Source organism: Dama dama, chromosome 3 (genome assembly GCF_033118175.1).
Source record: "Dama dama isolate Ldn47 chromosome 3, ASM3311817v1, whole genome shotgun sequence".
NCBI lineage: Eukaryota > Metazoa > Chordata > Mammalia > Artiodactyla > Cervidae > Dama > Dama dama.
The window spans coordinates 25,380,237-25,401,888 of NC_083683.1; the positions used below are offsets into that span (position 1 = coordinate 25,380,237).

A 21,652-nucleotide genomic window follows, 5' to 3' on the forward strand; every position below is an offset into this window, starting at 1 on the left:
CTCCACACTTGTCTGTCTGCAGAGCCTAAATGCAACTAGTGTATTGAACTGTATGTGTGAGATGTCCCCAGACTCAAGCACTGGAGTGAACACTTTATTATGTTATCTATGTTATTTACCAATGGCCAACTTTGTTTAAATCATGTATAAAAATAATGGATTTGCTTATCATTCCGGTGTGTGTTGAAAAATTACTGACCAACAGCACTAGCATTTTCCCCTGAAATTAGTTTTATATCTGCAAAATTACTTTAACATTTATTTACTTAATATTTCAGAATCATTCAACATAAAAAGCAAAAAAAAAAAAAAAACATTTTAAATATATGCCACATATGTTTGCTTCTCAGTGTAAATCGAGGGGTGAACATGAGTGTCAGAGCCACAAGTGCATAGCCAAATAAATAAAATAGATCCCCAGCTTCATTAAGTTATTCAGTTCAGTTCAGTCACTCAGTCGTGTCCAACTCTTTGCAACCCCAAGGAATGCAGCATGCCAGGCCTCCCTGTCATCACCAACTCCCGGAGTTTACTCAAACTCATGTCCATTGAGTCAGTGATGCCATCCAACCATCTCATCCTCTATCATCCCCTTCTCCTCCTGCCTTCAGTATTTCCCAGCATCAGGGTCTTTTCCAATGAGTCAGTTCTTCACATCAGGTGGGCAAAGTATTGGAGTTTCAGCTTCAGTGTCAGTTCTTCCAATAAATATTCAGGACTGATTTCCTTTAGGATGGCTGGTTGGATCTCCTTGCAGTCCAAGGGACTCTCAAGAATCTTCACCAACACACAGTTCAAAAGTATCAGTTCTTCGGCTCTCAGCTTTCTTTATAGTCCAACTCTCATATCCATACATGACTACTGGAAAAACCATAGCTTTGACTAGATAGATCTTTGCTGGCAAAGTAATGTCTCTGCTTTTTATTTTTTTTTTCATTTATTTTTATTAGTTGGAGGCTAATTACTTTACAATATTGTAGTGGTTTTTGTCATACATTGACATGAATCAGCCATGGATTTACATGTACTCCCCATCCCGATCCCCATTCCCACCTCCCTCTCCACCCGATTCCTCTGGGTCTTGCCAGCGCACTTTTAATATGCTGTCTAGGTTGGTCATAACTTTTCTTCCAAGGAACAAGCGTCTTTTAATTTCATGGCTGCAGTCACCATCTGCAGTGATTTTGGAGCCCCCCAAAATAAAGTCTGTCACTGTTTCCACTATTTCCCCATCTACTTGCCATGAAGTGATGGGACCATATACCATGATCTTACTTTTCTGAATGTTGAGTTTTAAGCCAACTTTTCTCTCTCCTCTTTCACTTTCATCAAGAGACTCTTTAGTTCTTCTTCACTTTCTGCCATAAGGGTGGTGTCATCTGCACATCTGAGGTTATTGATTTTTCTCCCAGGAATCTTGATTCCAGCTTGTGCTTCATCCAGTCCATCATCTCTCATGATATACTCTGCATGTAAGTTGAATAAGCAGGGTGACAATATACAGCCTTGACATACTCCTTTCCTGATGTGGAACCAGTCTGTTGTTCCATGTCCATTTCTAACTGTTGCTTCTTGACCTGCATACAGATTTCTCAGGAGGCAGGTCAGGTGGTCTGGTATTCCCATCCCTTGAAGAATTTTCCAGTTTGTTGTGATTCACAATCAAAGACTTTGGCATTGTCAATAATCTTTAAAAATATAAATATTAAAGACATGCCAAAAGAGTCACTTTCTTCTTAGAATAATTAGTAATCTAGTGTATATCCAAATTGTGATTTACCAACAGGTTAATTAGCTACTTTTTAAAAACTTTACATACAATAATTTTTTTCTGTAGTTCAGAATTTTGACATATGCATCAAGTTGTGTAACAGACACCACAGATCTTCCCATACTCCTATCCACTGGCAGTCACTGATTTGTCCTACATATCCGTAGTTTTGCCTTTTCTAGAATGTCACATAAATGGAGTGTATGTGAATGTTTTTAACAGATTTATTCATAGTATTTTAAAACTGGAAATAACTCAATGTGTAAATGCAAACTGTGTGTGTAAGATACTCAGATTTGTAATTTTTTTTAAACTGTCCTAGTTTGTTGAGAAAGACTTAGCAGAGCAATAGATCTGTAACTTGGAGGAGATAAAGACTTGCTCTTTTATAAAAAAAATATAGTCAGGAATTCTTAGAACATCTTAATGAAATTAAAAATGAAATGATGAAAATACATTACGTTTAAGACATACTACTTGGAGTTAATTATTTGAGTAAATTAACATTTTTGTCAGTTAAAAAAGGCTATTTTCTATGGAGTTTTTCAGTTCAGTAAGTGTGCCATAACAAACAAGATTAATTGCATCCTACCTAGGGCAAATTCTGGTTCTAATAAACCAAAGATGAAAGTCAAAACACAGAACCTTAAGATGAGGAAAATCATGTTTTCATCAATCAAAAGGTGTTCCTTTAAGATTACTTAGCAAAGAAATATGTTGAACACATTTTTTTCTCAAATTCTACATTTATTATTGGACTTAGTCTAACTTAACATTATAGGATAGAAGCAGTATTCTCAAAAGTAAAACTGTTTCATTTATTTAACAAACATCTACTAGTCATCTGTTCAGTGGTTGACCACCATGTTATATGCTGGAATTATGAAGATAAATGTCACACAGTCTCTGACGTCAGGTAATCCAGATTATGACCAAGAAGACGGGAAAACACCAAAATAGTGGCCTAACAAGCGATATATGCTCTGGTACAGTGATTAATATTTATTTCTTCTGATCATGCTGCAGTATCCCTGTCTCGAAGAAATGCTTGAACTCTTCTAATGAGTGGTGGGGGTGCTGTCCTGCCACATATTTACCATTCATCTCTATTACAACCCTTAGCATTTTGTATTATAATAGTCTGTTTACCTGTTTGCCCTCCACAATACACAGTGAGTTCTTCAAAGGAGAGGAGCTATAATTTATTAATCACTTAATGAATAAGAGCAGATTCTTACTAATAGCTCTTATGGAAGGAGTATACACACGGGTAATACAAGACACAAAGAGGGCCATGTTACCTATAGCTGAGACAGACTTTATAAAGAGGATAAGAAACAACCTGATTAACAGTGAATCCAGGTGAGAGAAGAGAGATACCTGCAGAGTAGAAGGCTGGAAAGGCTGATCAATTAATCAAGAAAGAAGTCTGAATTAGAGATGTAAACTTGAGTTTCATCATCATGGAGGTGACATTGAAGCTGTGAGAGACTAAGAAACTGCCAAAAAAGAATCCCTAAGGTGATTTAAGATTAAGTTCTGAATTTTGAGGAATTCAAAGGAATCCTGAAGAAGAGAAAAGTAAAGGGTTCTGTGGACTGGTGAACTTCGCGAAGAGCCTCTAAAGACTCATCATTGGTGTATTTCAAGATACAGGGGGTGAGAAGATGGGAGGCAAGGGAGAGAAGTGCTGACCAAGTTTTAGGGCAAAATTCCTGGGTTCACATCCCAGCTCCATCATTCAAACTACGTGAACCCTTTTATCTATATAATGTCTATCTCTTGGCTTCATTTGGGGATTAGGTAATATATATTAAGTATTTTGGAGAAGGAAATGGCAACCCATCCAGTATTCTTGCCTGCAGAATCCCAGGGATGGAGGAGCCTGGTGGGCTGCTGTCTATGGGGTTGCACAGAGTTGGACACGACTGAAGTGATTTAGCAGCAGCAGCAGCATTAAGCATTTAGAAGAGCAGGACGCGTAGTAAGCACTCAGTCCATGGACTTATTGACCTTTGTGAAAGCAGTTTCTCGAAAGTACTAGGAGGAAGATCTTGGAATCCAGAGAAAGAAGAGAGGAACAAAGCTATATCACTGGAATCTGAAGAAAATCACTTTTGGATTAGGCAGAATTTCTAAGTGAGAAATCGAACCTCAGCTGAGAAATCACCTGAGCTTAAGTAACTTGAATCTATATGCAGTCATTATTACATAATAATTATTATTACATAATAATATTACATTATTTTATGTATTAAATATTTTATGGATTAAATATATTACATAATAATATTACATTATTACAATATTATAAATTATTACAAATTTATTATAATATTACAAATTATTATAATATTACAAAATAATATTACATAATAATATTTTTATATTAGTCATTCTCATTAATTGACTTTGTTGTCATTTTCCAAAATAGTAATAGGGAAAACATGTTTAATTAACAGAGTCAAGACAGGTATGGAAGACCACTATGGTGGCAAGAACTAATAGAGTACTTCTCACTTTAGCAGTCCTTTTCTTCCAGCATCTTTGGATGCTGCATCATTCAGTAAAGAGATCAGTGGCATAAAAAACACAAGAAGGCCATTAAAAGTAGACAACAGGAAGTAGCTATAAAATAGTCTTTAAAATTAGGAATCAGTAGATTTTAGAATGCTGGAAGTATGGAAGATTGTGATCAAAGAATGAGACTGCAGCATTTGAGATCTTGGAGGTAAAGCAGTTTGAGGAGACGGAAAAGTGTAAAGTGTTATAAAATGGTTCATATAAATGGTTCATTTGCTTCCCATGCTACCCTGTGAGATGGGGAGCTCAGAATAGCAAGACTATGTGCCTCTAATAAAGGCTCACGTGAAAAACTTTAAGTTTAGGAATCCATTGTTCTTTCTATTACACCAAGATAAATTCACATTGTTCTTGTCTATGATATTTCTTAATTTGAAATATTTTTTAATTTTTCTGTTGAGAGATTGAAACTTTATATCTTATTTTGGATTCCCTCGTTTATATTATTTTAACCACAAAGCCAGTGTGATCATTTGAGACTTTAAATGGCTTTAAAACACAAGTGATTTTTTTAAATTCCGTAAGAGTTGTTGCATTTAATTTTGAGTTACAAATGCCAGGATTTACATTGGTGAAAGCTATAGTCAGAAATATTGATTCTATCTTCCTTGCCAGAGAAATAGTTACCTAAAAAGATTCATTTTCAAAACAGGTAAAATTTCCTTTTTGTTTAATTTTCTTTGAGTACTTAATATATTGTGATAAGTATTTCTTAAAACTCCATTTCATATAAGTATGAAAGATTACCTCTGTAATTTTCTTTCTTTTAATCTCAATAAAACATGAGAATTTATTCAATATTTATGTCAGTCATTGCCATATAGTAGAAATTGCCAAACAGTAGAAATTCAAAGAAAACTATCACACAGTTCTGTGCTCAGAAAACTCATGGGCTAATGATCCATTTATACACATTTTTGTAGATTTGTAAAACAGTATGCTACATCCAATCCTATAGTCTTTGCATTAGTATTATGACAATGCAGACAGGAAGCTACCTAATTTATCCTGAAGATAGTTGCTCGAATTGCTTTATAAGGCAAGTATGAGGCAGTCAGGTAGGCCAAAGAGTAGCTTGGTCAAAGGCAGAGGTTGCAGACAATGTGGTGGTGATGGGAACTGAATGCAGCTCTAAGTCAAAGTGCACACAGGCAGGCAGGGGATGGAGAGTTTAAGCTGAAGAGGTAGTCTGGGGCTACATAATCCAGAAAGCCATATGTCTTTTAAAGGAATCTGATAAGTAGTTGCTTAATTAGATAGCAATCAGTAATTGCTTAATCTAATTAAATAACTACTTAAATAGATAAGTAGTTGCTCAAGTATGTATATTTAAAATTTTCTAGTTATGTGCACTCATTCCTATGAGAATATACTTATTATGCTACGCTAAGTTGCTTCAGGCATGTCCAACTCTTTGCGACCCTACGGACCATAGCCCACCAGGCTCTGCTGTCATGGGATTCTCCAGGCAAAGATACTGGAGTGGGCTGTCATGCCCTCCTTCAGGGGATCTTCCTGACCCAGGGATCAAACCTATATCTCTTATGTCTCCTGCATTGGCAGTCAGGTTCTTTACCACTGATGCCACCTGGGAAACCCAGTATATGTATTATATAGCATATATAAACTTAAAAAAAATTTAGAGGATATATGAAAAAAATATTATTTTTAAAATTATGAATTATTGATAGAGGTTCTTAGTTTCAAACTACAGACTGTATCTAATTTAAGGAATGAAGTGATATAAAAAGACTGTTGGAATAATTGAGGTGATTGGATAGTGAGACTCTTTGTAGGCTTTTAGCCAACCATAGATCTAAGGGCATCACGTCTTCCTCTACCAGGAACCTCTGAATCCTGGAACTAGAGACCAGATATCTGCCAGTGTTTATAACAGAAAAATTGAATGACTACTACTATGTTTGCCAGAAGATTATTTTTCTCATTTGTGACTGAGGAAGCATGTGTAGGCCCTGTGTTACGTGTCATATCTGTCTATAAGGAAATCTGGAAATGTGAGGTTCTTACATTCTGTCTTGAGAAACTAAGACTCCCAGTGAGGAAAATTATCAAAATAACATGTGGGGAAGATAATCAAAAGATTAGAGCAGCCACAAATGGCAGGTATTTCCTACAGTGAAACAAAATACCCTTTTGCTGTGATTAAAAATATAATTATTATTGGTAATAGTATGATATATAAATGTGTTTGGTCATGTTTTATGCTCTCAGTAGCTCTATCTCAGCAAAATTCTCACCTAGGGACAGCTCATCGATAACAGTATTTTCTACAAATTAAAATTTCAAATTTTCTTCTTGATAATTACACTCTAGTCAGTTTGCTCTATGATCTCAAGCCATCCCTATTATTTTTAATGTATGGTGTGACTCAGAAAGTACACGTAGCAGAGTAGGAAAAGTTACCAGTTTACCCTTCCTTTGCGGTTATCTTGTCCTTCCATTATGCATAGTCTCTTTGTGTGGATTACTTGCAGATGGTTTTTTTTAAAGCCACTTGTCTATTTTATGAGACTTCACTTTTGTCTGCATGTGATATATGTATCCAGTTTACACAAAATCAATTAACAGAGTGCAGGTGAGCAGCGATATTTCACAGGAGACTCAGTCAGTAAGTGAGAGCCATGGTTCACCTCTTTACTCTCTGGAGTTCCCCTTCTCATCAGGTGACCCTGGCCAGCCTGCATGGCTTCTGCATCATCTGACATGTTGACTGAGTGAGGGTTCCCATGGTAGTCTGCACGTGAACATTGATATAGCCTATTTTATGTATTCTTCTTTCAACTGAGAACAGATTTATTCAGAATTTCAGATACTTTCCTTATGTCCCAGATGATTACTTTGTGCACCTCGAAGGGCAGGAGCTTTATATTGTAGAACCTACAGCTTTGGTAAAGAGAAGTCTTTGAAGAGTATTAAGTAAGGAAGTGACATGGCTAGATGTGAACTTCTGAACGTTGGCCCAAGTTTACCAAGTGAAGTTCATTGAGAAGGACTGATGGCAGGAAGGCCAGATGAAAGAATATAGTACGTTGTCCAGGTCAGAAATCCTGAAGTATTGCAAGAGGAGTGCTATGATAAAATAAGTCTCAATCTTCAAGATTTGGTAAATCCCTGGGAGTAGTTATTGGTAGGAGAAAGAATGAGGAATGATTTTCTGGTTCCTGACTAAGGCACAGTTTGTGTGTGTATGTGTTTCTTTCTACTTTTTAACACAAAGGATGGATTCTTACATGCCATATGACTCCTGATTGCCTTCTCGGGGTGGGGGGTGGAACAAAGCTTATGGGTATAATGTCTTTTTTTCCTGATGCCTTGCAGTATTTGTAGCAATATTTTTTGTTGTTGTTCAGTGGCTTAGTCATGTCCAACTCGTTGCAACCTCATGGATTTCAGCATGCCCAGCTTCCCTGTCCTTCACCATCTCCAGGAGTTTGCTCAAAGTCATGTCCATTGAGTCAGTGATGCCATCCAACCATCTGATCCTCTGTCATCCCCTTCTCCCCTTACCTTCAGTCTTTCTCAGCATCAGGGTCTTTTCCAACGAGTCAACTCTTCACCTCAGGTGGCCAAAGTATTGGAGCTTCAGCTTCAGCATCAGCCCTTTCAGTGAATATTTGGGGTTAATTTCCTTAATGATTAACTGGTTTGACTTCCTTGCTGTCCAAGGGACTCTCAAGAGTCTGCTCCAGCACCACAGTTCAAAGGCATCAATTCTTTGGCTCTCAACATTAATTTTACTCATTCTATAAACATTTCCCCTGTATCTGCTCTAGGCACTGACTCTTAGCAAACCTTTGATAAGGTTATTTTCAGGTTTGTGCTCAGTTCTTAACAGTATGATTTTCCGAAAATGAAAAGTGAGTCTTTTTCATCATAAGATTAAGAAAAAAAAAAGAATATTTTCCCCAATACGTGATACACGTTAAGTGGAAATTCGGGTGATTGCGTTGTGCATCCTATGCTTAGTCTTTGCTGCTGCCTGTCTTTAGCTGGGATGACAGCAGCTCCGTGAGCAGTGGCCTCAGCGACACCCTGGATAACATCAGCACCGATGACCTGAACACCACGTCCTCTGTCAGCTCTTACTCCAACATCACTGTCCCATCCCGAAAGAACACTCAGGTAAGAATCGCCTTCTTTCTTTTTCCAGTGCTTCTGCCAGATTTTTCCTCAAGTTATGTTGCTGCTGCTAAGTCACTTCAGTCATGTCTGACTCCGTGTGATCCCACAGATGGCAGCCCACCAGGCTCCCCCGTCCCTGGTATTCTCCAGGCAAGAACACTGGAGTGGGTTGCCATTTCCTTCTCCAATGCATGAAAGTGAGAAGTGAAGGTGAAGTCGCTCAGTCGTGTGTGACTCTTAGTGACCCCATGGACCGCAGCCTACCAGGCTCCTCTATCCATGGGATTTTCCAGGCAAGAGTACTGGAGTGGGGTGCCATTGCCTTCTCCGCAAGTTATGTTACATTGCATTAAAATATAGCACAGCCTCTTAGTCTGAAGTAATTACATAAACTGAGGCAGCTTGTGTATATGTATTTTTTCAATTGATTACAATCTAACCCAGAAAGCCTTCTGTTGCATATCTTTCTTTATAATATTGATATAATTGTTTAAGAATCCAAAACTGATTTTTAATTGTCTAATTTTGGATAGTTCGGATTCATTTTATATTGATCTCTGAGATGCATTGCTGAGTCTCTTGAGAATGGTGAATCGAGAATGAATATTAGATAATTAAGTTTTATCTTGTTTTACTTTTCCTTGTTAGATTTGACATAGAAAATGCCTTCCTCTCTGGAGTGTTTAATTGAAGTTTTCTGCACATATTTCTTCTGATATTCTCTAATATGTGCAAGTGAGAATTATAGGACTAAAATTAATGAAACTTAAATGAAGAGAGAGATAAAAATAGAGGCGTCTTTGGAGTTCTTTTGAAATACAAATCACTGCTGCTGCTTTTTTTTTTTTTTTTTAGCTAATTATCTGAAAGGACATTCCAGGGCCCAATTCACACTTGATAGATTTTTCTGCACAAAGTTTTTCTGTCCTATTTTCTTCACAGCTGAAGACCGATTCAGAGAAACGATCTGCAACAGATGAGCCTTGGGAGAGCACCGAGGAGCTGAAAAAACCCGAGGAGGACTTTGACAGCCATGGGGATGGAGGTGGCAAGTGGAAGGGTGTTTCCTCGGGACTTCCTGAAGACCCTGAGAAGACGGGGCAGAAAGCCTCCCTGGCTGTTTCTCAGACAGGCTCCTGGAGGAGAGGCATGTCAGCCCAAGGAGGAGCGCCATCCAGGCAGAAAACTGGGACCAGTGCACTCAAGACACCTGGTGGGCTGGTCTTCTGGCTAAATTGTCTCCATTTGATCTTTGTTGTCTTTAATAGTAGCTTTTCATAATTATGTCAAAAATATAATTATTTATATTTATATAATACTTATAATTCTCCATATAAATACTTTTTCTGTCTAAATTTCACTTGCCTTATCATATGCATCCACATGAATATAACACTCCAGGCATCCTCTAGAGGGTATCATCACAGTTTGGTGAGTGTTTTATTTTGCCACAGTCATTCCTGCTCATGTGGAAATAAAATAAGCCAACTTATTAAAAAACATAAGATAGCTTTCATTCTGATTTTCTATAAAGTTTGGAATATTTATGTTAACTCTCCCCCTATGTTTCACTTCTAAGAGGCAAGAAAAGTCACACTAATCTAATGGGTTGGAAGGCTGGAGATTTGACTTGATGAAAAAATAGAGTAAAAGATTTCTGCAAATTGTGCCATCCTCTTTTTTTTTCTTTTTTAAACTCTCTCCCTATTTTTAAAATGGTGCCTCATATAAATAGTGCCACCTGACATACTAATGTAACAGGATACTTCAAATACAATCATCTGATGAACTCTTTTTCAAGCACTTAGTTTGATGAGATTAAGTGCTGTCTTTATAAAGGAAGAGAGTTACAAGCTATAAGGCAATAATACATAGCAAAAATATGCATTTTCATTTTATCTCCTTGATCTCTAGTCACTTTCCTCTAACAGCCATATTTTTAAAGCTTTGTACTTAATCTTCAGAATATATTGCATAGATGCCTATTTAGAGCTAAAATAATGAATAGGAATTTAAGCAGAAAAAATATATATTTGGGCTTCCCAAGTGGCGCAGAGGTAAAGAATCTGCCTACCAGTGCAGGAGACACAGATGTGAATTCAATCCCTGGGTCAGGAAGATCCCCTGAAGGAGGAACTAAAAACTCACTGTAGTAGTCTTGCCTGGGGAAGCCCATGGACAGAGGAGCCTGGTGGGCCACAGTCCATGGGGTTGCAAAGAGTCAGACATGACTGAGCACGGCGCACAAACACAGATGTATTCACATTTTACACTCTGTTTAAAGAAGTGTGAAATCACAGTGTGCAGGTACCTAAATGTGTGTATTCTCACTCATCAGGGAAAACCGACGATGCCAAAGCTTCTGAGAAAGGAAAAAGTCCCCTGAAAGGATCATCTCTACAGAGATCTCCATCGGATGCAGGGAAGAGCAGTGGAGATGAGGGGAAAAAGCCCCCCTCGGGCATTGGAAGATCAACGGCCACTGGCTCTTTTGGATTTAAGAAGCCAAGTGGAGTCGGGTCCTCTGCCATGATCACTAGCAGTGGAGCCACCATAACCAGCGGCTCAGCCACGCTGGGCAAAATCCCCAAATCCGCTGCCATTGGTGGGAAGTCAAACGCAGGGAGGAAGACCAGCTTGGATGGGTCACAGAATCAGGACGATGCTGGGCTGCACGTCAGCTCCAAAACCTCCCTGCAGTACCGCAGCCTGCCCCGCCCGTCCAAATCCAGCGCCAGTGGCATTCCCGGCCGAGGCGGCCACAGATCCAGTACCAGCAGTATCGATTCCAATGTGAGCAGCAAGTCAGCTGGTGCCACCACCTCGAAACTGAGAGAACCCACGAAGATCGGCTCAGGGCGCTCGAGTCCTGTCACGGTCAACCAGACCGACAAGGAGAAAGAGAAGGTTGCCGTCTCAGATTCAGAGAGCGTTTCTTTGTCAGGTTCCCCCAAATCCAGCCCCACATCTGCTAGTGCCTGCGGGACACAAGGGCTCAGGCAGCCGGGGTCCAAATACCCTGACATTGCCTCACCAACTTTTCGAAGGTAAGAGAGCGTGAATGGTGCTGGGATAACATACAGTGCTTCATCTTAGGATTTCTGTGTGTCCGTGGCCTATCCTGTAAAGACGTGTATCCTCAGTGTGTGTGTATGTGTGTATATCCTCAGTGTGTGATATATATAACTTAGACTCTGAGTCAGTTTCTGAGTACAATGAGTTTGCAGAAGCTGATGCTATAAATAGCTAGTGGAAAAATACTGCTCATTTTTAGAAATGGTCCAACTTTGCAGTTTCACTATTGTCACAGCAAAACAAACAGCATTTATGAGTAAAAACAGATGGTAGTACCTAGGAAGAGTGACAAAATAGTAGCTTGTAATAGATTTTCATCTTTACACAGTTAATAACAAAATAAAATAGGTCTTTATGACTATTGTCCATTTCTAGTGTTTATTATCTTGTTGGCTCTTAATGAGCTGATTATAATCATGAAAGTAGGTGAAGTTGTGTTCCTTATACAGTATCAGATCACAGTGGACAGATTTATGTAACACCGTATCCTGAAATATTAATGAAAATCAAGGTATGATATGATTGACAGAATTTGAAAACCTTTAGATGCTTGATATAGGATTATAGCTAAGAAATGTACTAGGTTTTCTAACTCATCATCAGCTTTCGTTGATATGACTTGAATAACTTACAAGACTTGGTTTCTGCATGGGGATTGTCTTTGATATTCAACATATGGAATATATATTCTCCTTCCCAATATCAGTGTTTTTAAATACTGATGTGTTTTAAGTGGCAGGAAAATACATACAGGGAAAGATTTGGGACGGACAGTAAATTATTCTGGGTCTGTTTCTTCATCTATGAAATGATAGAATATGATTTATAGTCCATTTATAATCCGTTACATGTTTATGTTTAATATTTTTAATGTTTGCTTTTATTATAGTGACTAAACCAAGAGCCTTGATATCTGGGAAATAGAGTGTCTTGAAACATTTACTTTTACATTTCAAAAATCTCAGATACATGATTGTTTGAAAGACCTAGAGGTTTTATATTCATCAGTAGAAATATTAATCCTGAAGAAGTGGTGTTTTGAAGTGTTGATTCTCATTGGAAAGAATAATCACCTGTAATGAGAGTAAATATTTCTGTTGCTTAAGTAAAAGCCAATAGTGCCCTCCAGTGGCCCATTACCTATGAAACAATTTCTCATATTCGTCATAAAATATTTCACTATAGGAAATAATGATTTCATTGCAACTTAATTAGTAATCATTATGTCATTTTTCATATCACACTTTATTTCCATATTTACATAAATTCGATTATATCATCTGCTTCATTTACAAAACTAAAATGTTTTCTGAAGAAACTCCAACGTCTACCTTAGCACCAACCATGTTTCAAATCACTATTATAAATATGTATTTGAATAGCACTGGCATCTGACCCTTTGGTCTCTCTTGGGGAAGCTACAGACACACGGACATGTTGCCAACAGTATCCAGTATCCAGTGTTGTTTCTAACCACCTCCTCTCTGACAGCCACTTAGGCCCCCAGCCATCAACACAGCCTCCTAAACTTTGCCTTAAGCATTCCTTCTAGATTTTGAGTAAGCCGTTAACATGAAGGAAAACAAAAGAAAAGAAAAATAATTTCATATTATATACTGAATGCATAGAAGTTGTTTCATTATAATGGTTCTATAAATAGGTAGCAAGTGTGTGCAGACTACTTAATTTCGCAAAAAAAACTCTCATGATGGCTTAACTGCGGAAACCAGGGACTTTGATGTTTGGTTTACCCTCCCTTCTGTGTGGTCCACGTCCCCCCATCAACGGGATGGCAGCCCAGTACCAGTTTACCTCTACGGCAATATGAGAGAGAGATTAGGAAGTTCAGGCTTATCAAGTTCATCAACACAGAGACAGCAAGTGCTCGGGGCCGTCCACCAGAGCACGCTTGGCTCTGGGTACTGTAACCCTAAGTATTAAATGTGGATGTTAGTTTCTCAGAACAACTGAAGTTGTTATTTGTTTTTCTTTTAGGTTGTTTGGTGCCAAGGCAGGTGGCAAAGCTGCCTCGGCACCTAATACGGAGGGTGTGAAATCCTCCTCTGTAATGTGCAGTCCTAGTACCACATTAGCGCGGCAAGGCAGTCTGGAGTCGCCGTCGTCCGGTACGGGCAGCCTGGGCAGTGCTGGCGGGCTCAGTGGCGGCAGCAGCCCTCTCTTCAATAAACCCTCAGACCTCACTGCAGATGTTATAAGCTTAAGCCACTCGTTGGCGTCCAGCCCGGCGTCGGTCCACTCTTTCACGTCAGGTGGCCTCGTGTGGGCTGCCAATCTGAGCAGTTCCTCTGCGGGCAGCAAGGACACCCCAAGTTACCAGTCCATGACTAGCCTCCACACGAGCTCGGAGTCCATTGACCTCCCCCTCAGCCACCACGGCTCCCTATCTGGACTGGCCACAGGCACTCACGAGGTGCAGAGCCTGCTCATGAGAACTGGTAGTGTGAGATCTACTCTCTCAGAAAGGTGAGCTCTCCTGGAGGCCTTGCTGAAGTCCTCACCCCCCTCCTCCCCACACTGTACCTACCCCTACCCTGCATTCAGTTGTGGTTTTTTTGTTGTTGTTTTTTTTTTTAATTTCAGTGAGAGTGCCACTTTGCAAAGGGATGTCGGATTGTTGATACTGGGCCTTTTATTTGGTGTTACTACCACATTTGCAGAAAGTGAAAACCATTAAGGATCCATAAAAAATTGACTAGTTAGTTTCTTGGTGTGATGCATACATATACACCCACTATCCAATTTAAATAAAATGCAAAGCATGTTTTTATGTATTGAATGATGTTTTCTCCAGACAAAACAATGATTTAGCTTGAGCTCCAGGATGACAGAGCTCCCTAGGATGATTTAAGCATATTTAAAGATCACATCTAAATGGATTCTACAATTACGCTCAGAGTAAAATGTTCAGTTGGCTTTATTAGCATTTCTTTGGGAAAATAGCAAATGGATAGCTAGGAATCCTAGTTGAATTGGAAGAAAAAAAGATCAGTTGTCAGATATGAATTGTTAGACAAAATTACAACTCTAGTGACATTTTTATTAGGCCCTTTTTAAACTACATTACAAGATGTTTCTCATTGATTTAATTAATTACTGATTTCCTTTAAATGTAAAATGACCATAATAAGGCATTCCTTACCTAATATACTTACGAGAAAGCATCTCTGTTGGTCAAGAAGGCTCTGGATTCTCTTCCCTAAAAAATCCTTTCTCAGATATTTTGGTACTGATTCTTTTCCCCAGGAATGTATCTTAAACCTGCCTGGTTTTCCCTGATAAACTTAATGCTGTTTGTTTCTTGGCGCACCTAAAGCTTTCAGAAATGCCCTTGGCTGTATATCTTAATTGTGTTGTTTGTGAAAGTGCCACAGGTCACTCAGAATGCCTGATATCTTTCGCAAAGTTTAATCCAGTCTATTGTTGATGGTGACGTATCACCTCAAACACAGCACACTGCCAATGGGTTATTATTTGTTAACAATAGTCACCTTCCAAAATGCTGATTGTTTTTTACCATGAATATGACTACAGGTTGACCATTTAGCCATCAACCCATTTCTTTGGCATTCATACATTAAAACACAGGAAAATGTCCAAGTAATTATTTGTAACCAAGTAACTCTAAAATAAATCTAGTTGATAATATTGATGAGTTTTATAGCTGCAATATAAATGCAGTGTTAATATTTTACTTTGATGTATTCTAGCAGAAGTCAGTGTGTGTATATATATATATATATATATATATTTTTTTTTTTTTTAACTATGGAAATACACTAACAAGTATACAGTTAATTATTCTCTTTAAACAAATCTTATTTTTAAACTTGGTTGTCAGTCTTCAAATAGACCTGTTTTACAGATGGATGTGTTCTGGTATAAACAAATAATTTTTCTAAACTAAATCTTAAAACTAATTTTGAAGAGATGAATTTTTTACCTTTTATTCTTAGTAAGATATATTCATGACTATTAAACTGTGAAAAAACAAATTATCTTCATAGTTACAGTGTACAATATAAATATTAACTAGTTTCTTCCAATAAATTAACTTGATTGAAATAATTTTTGATATAAGAAGTTGTACTTTTTTTTCTGGTGAACAAAATTGCAAGCAAGAGCAATTCATTCTAATTCTTTAAAGTACACCCAAGAACTATATGATCCCTTGAAGAGAAAGTTAGATCCTATCAGAGATCCTGGCTTAATTACAATAGTCCACATAATGTTGGGAACATTAGGGAAGCCAAACATTTAGCCATGACTAAAAGAAAATGTGCCAAAGTCTGAATATTTTAGACAAAGTAATTAGAAAGATATAATAGAGATGTATGTAAGTTAATGACTTACCTGTTGATCTACAATTTCAGAAGACTCTATTGATGTTTATTATTCTAATACTATTAAATAAGTAGATTTTCATATAGATTTTAATTTTGGTCTAAATTTCTCCTCCTTAAGGTAGCATAAACAAATCATTTAAAATTTAACAGTTTTCTCCTCTAACTGCTCTAGATCAGAGCATTCTTTGGCTATAATTAGTTCACATTTGTTTTGTACATTTTGTTTTTTGTGACCAAACCAAACTGTAAAACATTTAAAGCTGTAGCCAACCTTAAAAACATCTGACCTGGTTTTTCCTGTCAGATCTAGCTACCCTACCTTTAAAATCCTGTATCACGTTTTTACTGGCTTCAGACAAACAGTGCCTGTCGCCTGCAGACTGTTAGTTAAAACTGCTGCTTCATCTATTCCCATTGCCCTCGTGGCCCCTGCAGGCATAAGAGTTTTTAGCCTTTCAGCGTTTGTGAGGAGTGTCTATATTATAAAATCATTAATATCCAGATTCAAACAGATAATTCTACTTAAAGTTTTAACTTATATTGATAAACTTATCTTCTGATTTTCCTTTCATTAAGTTCTCTGTACAATACAAGCATACAATGTTTACACAGTTAATAACATGGGCAAAACAATGCCTATTTTCACTGTTCTCTGATGTTAAAATTTAATAAATTCATACGCATGAAAGAGATAATCTTTCAAGTAGCTTACAACGATATCAACGCTTCAGCATATTGTAGTGTCTATTTAGAGTACTCTCATAGTGGTTCAGTATGATTCCTTTTTGTTGTACTAAAAATACAGATGTACTAAGAATACATCTAGAGTCAAGATACATACTAGAATTGGCCTCTACATAATTGTGTGATTACCGTATTTGGACATTCCCAGTACATAAAGTAAAAGAAGATGATGCCTTTGGATGCTTTCTATTGCAGTGCTAATTAATGGAGTAACCATAGAAGAAAACATTTTAGCTTTGATTTTTAGTGATTAAATTTCAAGTCATTGTGTTGGCATTCATGTTATATCATCCTCATGTGCATAACCTGTGTATTTAATTTTGACCATTTGAAGTTTAATGAAAGAGAGATAACATTCTGCAAATTCAAATCAGTTTTATTATTTGGTTATCCATATGCCAGAGATTATAACAGAAATTCCTAGACTCATCCTGCTTAATTCTTGACACCCTCTTCCTCTATTTTTAGGGAGGCCACTTCTCATTTTCTCCAGACACATTCTTTCTTCCCTTTTTAGGACCAATTGAGAATTCTTTAAAATAGACAATGAAAACTCATAGCCTTTTAAACATCTAATTTATAATTTGAAAAGATATCATAGTTTAATTGTATTAAAATATTTAAATAAATGATGTTAGAAAGATTACATTTCAAGCAGATATATATTTCTCTTCTTTTTCTGTGAATAAGAATATATCTGCCTTTATTTTTACTAAAGATCATTTAAATACAAAAAATAAGTATTGAAAGGTGATTTATTACATCTCTGTCTGTTGGAACATGCCACTTTAACTTAGGCAGAGATCTTTCTCATTCCTCCTCTGTGATTCTCTTACATGTGAAATCATAGCAGAAATCTAGTCATTTGCATGGGGAAGAAAAACCTACAGTAACACTAAGCAAATAGAATCTAGAGGAGAAGTATGTTAATATATAACTTAATCTATCTTCAGATAGACCTGTCACTGAGTTATCATTGAATGTGTTACAACAGTGAAATCCAGTCTCCTTTGGTTGGCCTTTTACAATGAGTTAAGCATTAAATATGTTTTTACCAAAAAAGAAAACCTTATTTTGTGTAACAGATTTCAAACAGAGTCGTTTATGTTGGATGTATAATTTGGAGGTTTTTTTTACATTATGTCCTTAGGGGTTTTCTTTGTTTTAACAGCATGCAGCTTGACAGAAATACACTACCCAAAAAGGGACTAAGGTATATATTTCTCTCAGCACAATTGCTGCCTTTCTCTGTTTGTTACGTAAACTTTGTGTGCTGTCTCTCTACCTCTTTCTTTCTTTCTTTGCAAAGAAGCGCCTGACATTGAGGATGAGCTCACTCTTAATCCTGATGTTTTCCCTGGCCTGAAGAGTTGGTGAGATGGCCCTCAGGTAGAAGTTTTGATAGAGGCCAAAACTCAGTAAATTAAATGTGATATAAAAGACATTATTTGGGGGGGGGCAACAATTTTAGTAGAATTCAGAACTCACTTCTGAAGAGTAAAATCAGTTTCCCTAATGTTTGTATTTTGGAGGCATATGCCTACAAAAGCCTCAATCCCTATAGTCTGCACCTGTGGCCAATGAATGTTGAGAGGTTGAACGATGCTCTAATTTGAATCAAAGAAAAGTTATTTTCATCATCAGAGGACAAATAGTGTAATTAAGGGATAATTTTTAGGAATTCTTTTAGTAAAAACTCAGAAAAGCTTTTTTTTATGTTTTTCAGAAGTGCTGATATCTAGCAAATCAGCACAGACATAAATTAGTCTAGTATTACATAATATCAAAATAATTATTCAGTTCATAAAAAATATAAAATGAAAGTTTAATGCATGGCCATCTTTTACTGTGCACTTTTATCTAATGGGAAGATATGGAATGAACTATGACTAGAGATATGACACTATAGGAACACGATAAGATGACTACTATTTGGAACTAAGAATTTACTTACTCTGGCAAAAGCGAATACTGGCCTATTAGATCTTCATCTATTATCCTCCTTCTCTCCAGTTTCTTAGCAAGAGCAAACAATTTGCAAATATTCCATTTTAAGATTTTGTCCCAGAAATTTATTTTCCAATAAAGGAAGCTTATTTCTCTTTCCATTTTTTAAAAAAATCCAGACATGGTGTCAAGTGGCATTTTTAACCAAATAAATGTTTTCCCTTTCCTTTAAAAAAGATCCGTCAGTTTGTGTTCTGTTTGCTGTGTCTTATTGTAACCATCCCTCCCATGCCCTTGGCTTCTGGCCAGCTACTGTCTACCATATTTGCTTTGTGTTTTCACCCTCTTCACACCCTTCTAAACACCATGCTTTTGCGCCCTTCTCGATTAACCTGGCTGTCCGCTCGTTGCTTATGATTTTCAACCGCATATCTCACAGGAACATAATTTTCTTTTCAAAATCCTTTATTTTTTTTTCCTGTGAGATTCAAACAGATGGTGTCAAATCATCTGGAAGAACTAAGCAATTATAATTAGATTCAATCTGTTTGAGAATGTTGTTCAGTCTGAATAGTAAGCTCCTCTCAGTTGTTTTCTCGTCCTGATATTGCCTTGCCCTTGCAGATGTGCTCAAGTGTCTTAGCTGTGCTGTTTTGCAGATACACCCCATCGTCTCGGCAGGCCAGCCAAGAAGAAGGCAAAGAGTGGCTGCGCTCCCATTCCACTGGAGGGCTGCAGGATACTGGCAGCCAGTCACCCCTGGTGTCCCCTTCTGCCATGTCATCTTCTGCAACAGGAAAATATCACTTTTCCAACTTGGGTAAAATCTTCTAAAACATCAGTTTCATCTTGTTCCTTTTACCACCTACTCTCCCGGGAACCCTGGCATATGTTCACAAGAATTGCTCATTTAAAGAGGAGATAGACACCTTAACATTATCTTTTATTTGTACGTTTACAATCCCCAAAATAATGCCCAAGCATTATGCAGTTTATTTCTCAGGACAACAAGTTGGCATAGTTAATACTGTTGTTATTTTATATCCTAAGATCCAGAGGCAAAAAGAGATTTTTTTGGCTTAAAAAAAAATCACCAATCTTAAGGGGCAGAGATAGTAATTGATGCCAGAACACCTGACCTTAAGCCTAGGAGTTTTCTCAGAGTCCTCTTGTTTAATTTTTGTAATACTTATAAGAAAATTATCATTTTGTAGAAAAAAAGAAAATAGAAATAATTAAGAAGAAGAAAAAATATCATTCCATGACTCCATAGTTACATCTTCATTTTAAAGTCAGAACTCTCCTTAAAATGCATATGAGAATTCCTATTAAGATAATACCCTGTGAACATTTTTGGATGAAGGCAGTGAAAAGAAATGATTATTTGAGCCACTGGATTACTTTGTGTTTAGCATAACTTTTACAAAATATAAAGTCATTTGTATTAATATCACAGAAAACAGAAGGGAAAGTGACAGAATAATGAAAGCCTAAATATGCCAGTTATCACTGAACAGATCCATTGCTTTTAAAAATAGATGTCTCTTCTATAAAGTCATGTATAAAATAGTCACATTATTTTTTTCACTTGAGACTGTTTTTTTGGTAACAGTAGACCAACAGAGTGTCCAAATTCTTTAATAATTTGGACTTTTCAACTTTCCTCCCTGTTGGAATAGTGAAGGCTATTTCTCTTCTATTATAACTGTTCTGCTATAGAGAATAGAGATTATGACAATGAATAACAGTTATTTAGGTTATCGTTCTATATGTACTAGTGAATATATATCCAACACCAAGTATTTATTGATGAACCTACACAGTGATGAGATTTCTTTGTCTTATAATGGCAAAGGTTAGTAAAACTTTTACTTTGAGTTGTAGTTATAAAACGCAACAGGAAGCTTAAAACTTTGATTTCAGAAAATGAAGTGACAATGTTTTTGTAGAGTCATTGACATATGAAACAAAATCTGATATTGTACAATATTGAAATCAAACCCATGTCACCTGGTTTGCTGAATTTGCTGGGTATCTCACGGCTCCCTCCTGTCAATCTTTTCATTAATTGATATGAATCCGAGTATGTGAATCCTTACTCCATTATTTTTCCGTTGTTATTATTCTGATTCAATCTATCCCATTTTTTGTTGAGAAGGAAAAAACTCACTACTTACTGTGTAATATTAGCAGTCATTTAACTTCAATTTTCTCACCTATTAGATAGATTCATAATACCTAGGTTATATTGTAAGGAATGACTAACATTTGCAAAGAGACAAGAGAGAGAGAATCAGACTTGGTAGACTCTGGTACATCATCATTTTTATTGGAAAGAGATGTCTTATACTAGCAGAGAATTGCAGTAGGTTTCAAATAGATCTTACTATCTCTACTTTCATACCTCTCAAAGTGTTCACCCAGTGGGACTTAGGAAGAAAGATCTTCCCATACATATCCACACACTTTTATGTGCCTACCCATATTTTATAAGTGGGTATGTGGATGCATATCAGATATGCTATATTATTTTACAAGAGAAAAATAAAATAACTAGTTTCAAAACCATGAATATTGCTCTTAAAGACTTTTGGTTGTGTTTCCAGACCACTGGAACTTACATTTATTAGGCAAGAGAGTGGATACCATTAAAATGCAATCATAAATTAAAATTACTTTATTATTAAATTTTAAAAATATATCAAATGCAACACTATAAGTTGAATATGGGTAGCATTGTTCTACATTTTACTTTAGTAATCACTTGTTTTCAATTTGATCTTTTTTTGCATAATCAGTAAGATAAGTGATTATTACAAACACTTAAGAGTTGGAGTAACCATGCTTTTTATTCTTACCCACTAAAAATATTAATATTGTATATAGGGGTGCACGTGTCTCTTTCAGATCTGGTTTCCTCAGTGTGTATGCCCAGAAGTGGGATTGCTGGGTCATATGGCAGTTCTATGTCCAGTTTTTTAAGAAATCTCCACACTGTTCTCCATAGCGGCTGTACTAGTTTGCA

The 21,652-nt window shown here is 36.9% G+C and overlaps 1 protein-coding gene across 7 annotated transcripts in view; it reads left to right on the plus strand.

The window, feature by feature from the left end:
- The window catches only part of NAV3 (neuron navigator 3), an 883,898-nt gene that overhangs the window by 776,704 nt on the left and 85,542 nt on the right, over positions 1–21,652 (plus strand). For 5 of the 7 annotated variants that reach the window (XM_061124990.1, XM_061125008.1, XM_061124972.1 and 2 more), the window contains 6 exons: positions 8,365–8,497; positions 9,440–9,710; positions 10,836–11,544; positions 13,568–14,056; positions 17,852–17,893; positions 19,287–19,447. In XM_061124990.1, the coding sequence (XP_060980973.1) occupies positions 8,365–8,497; positions 9,440–9,710; positions 10,836–11,544; positions 13,568–14,056; positions 17,852–17,893; positions 19,287–19,447 (1,805 nt within the window). The remainder of the gene's footprint in view (positions 1–8,364; positions 8,498–9,439; positions 9,711–10,835; positions 11,545–13,567; positions 14,057–17,851; positions 17,894–19,286; positions 19,448–21,652) is intronic. The other 2 variants (XM_061124999.1, XM_061125026.1) reach the window with 2 other exon arrangements.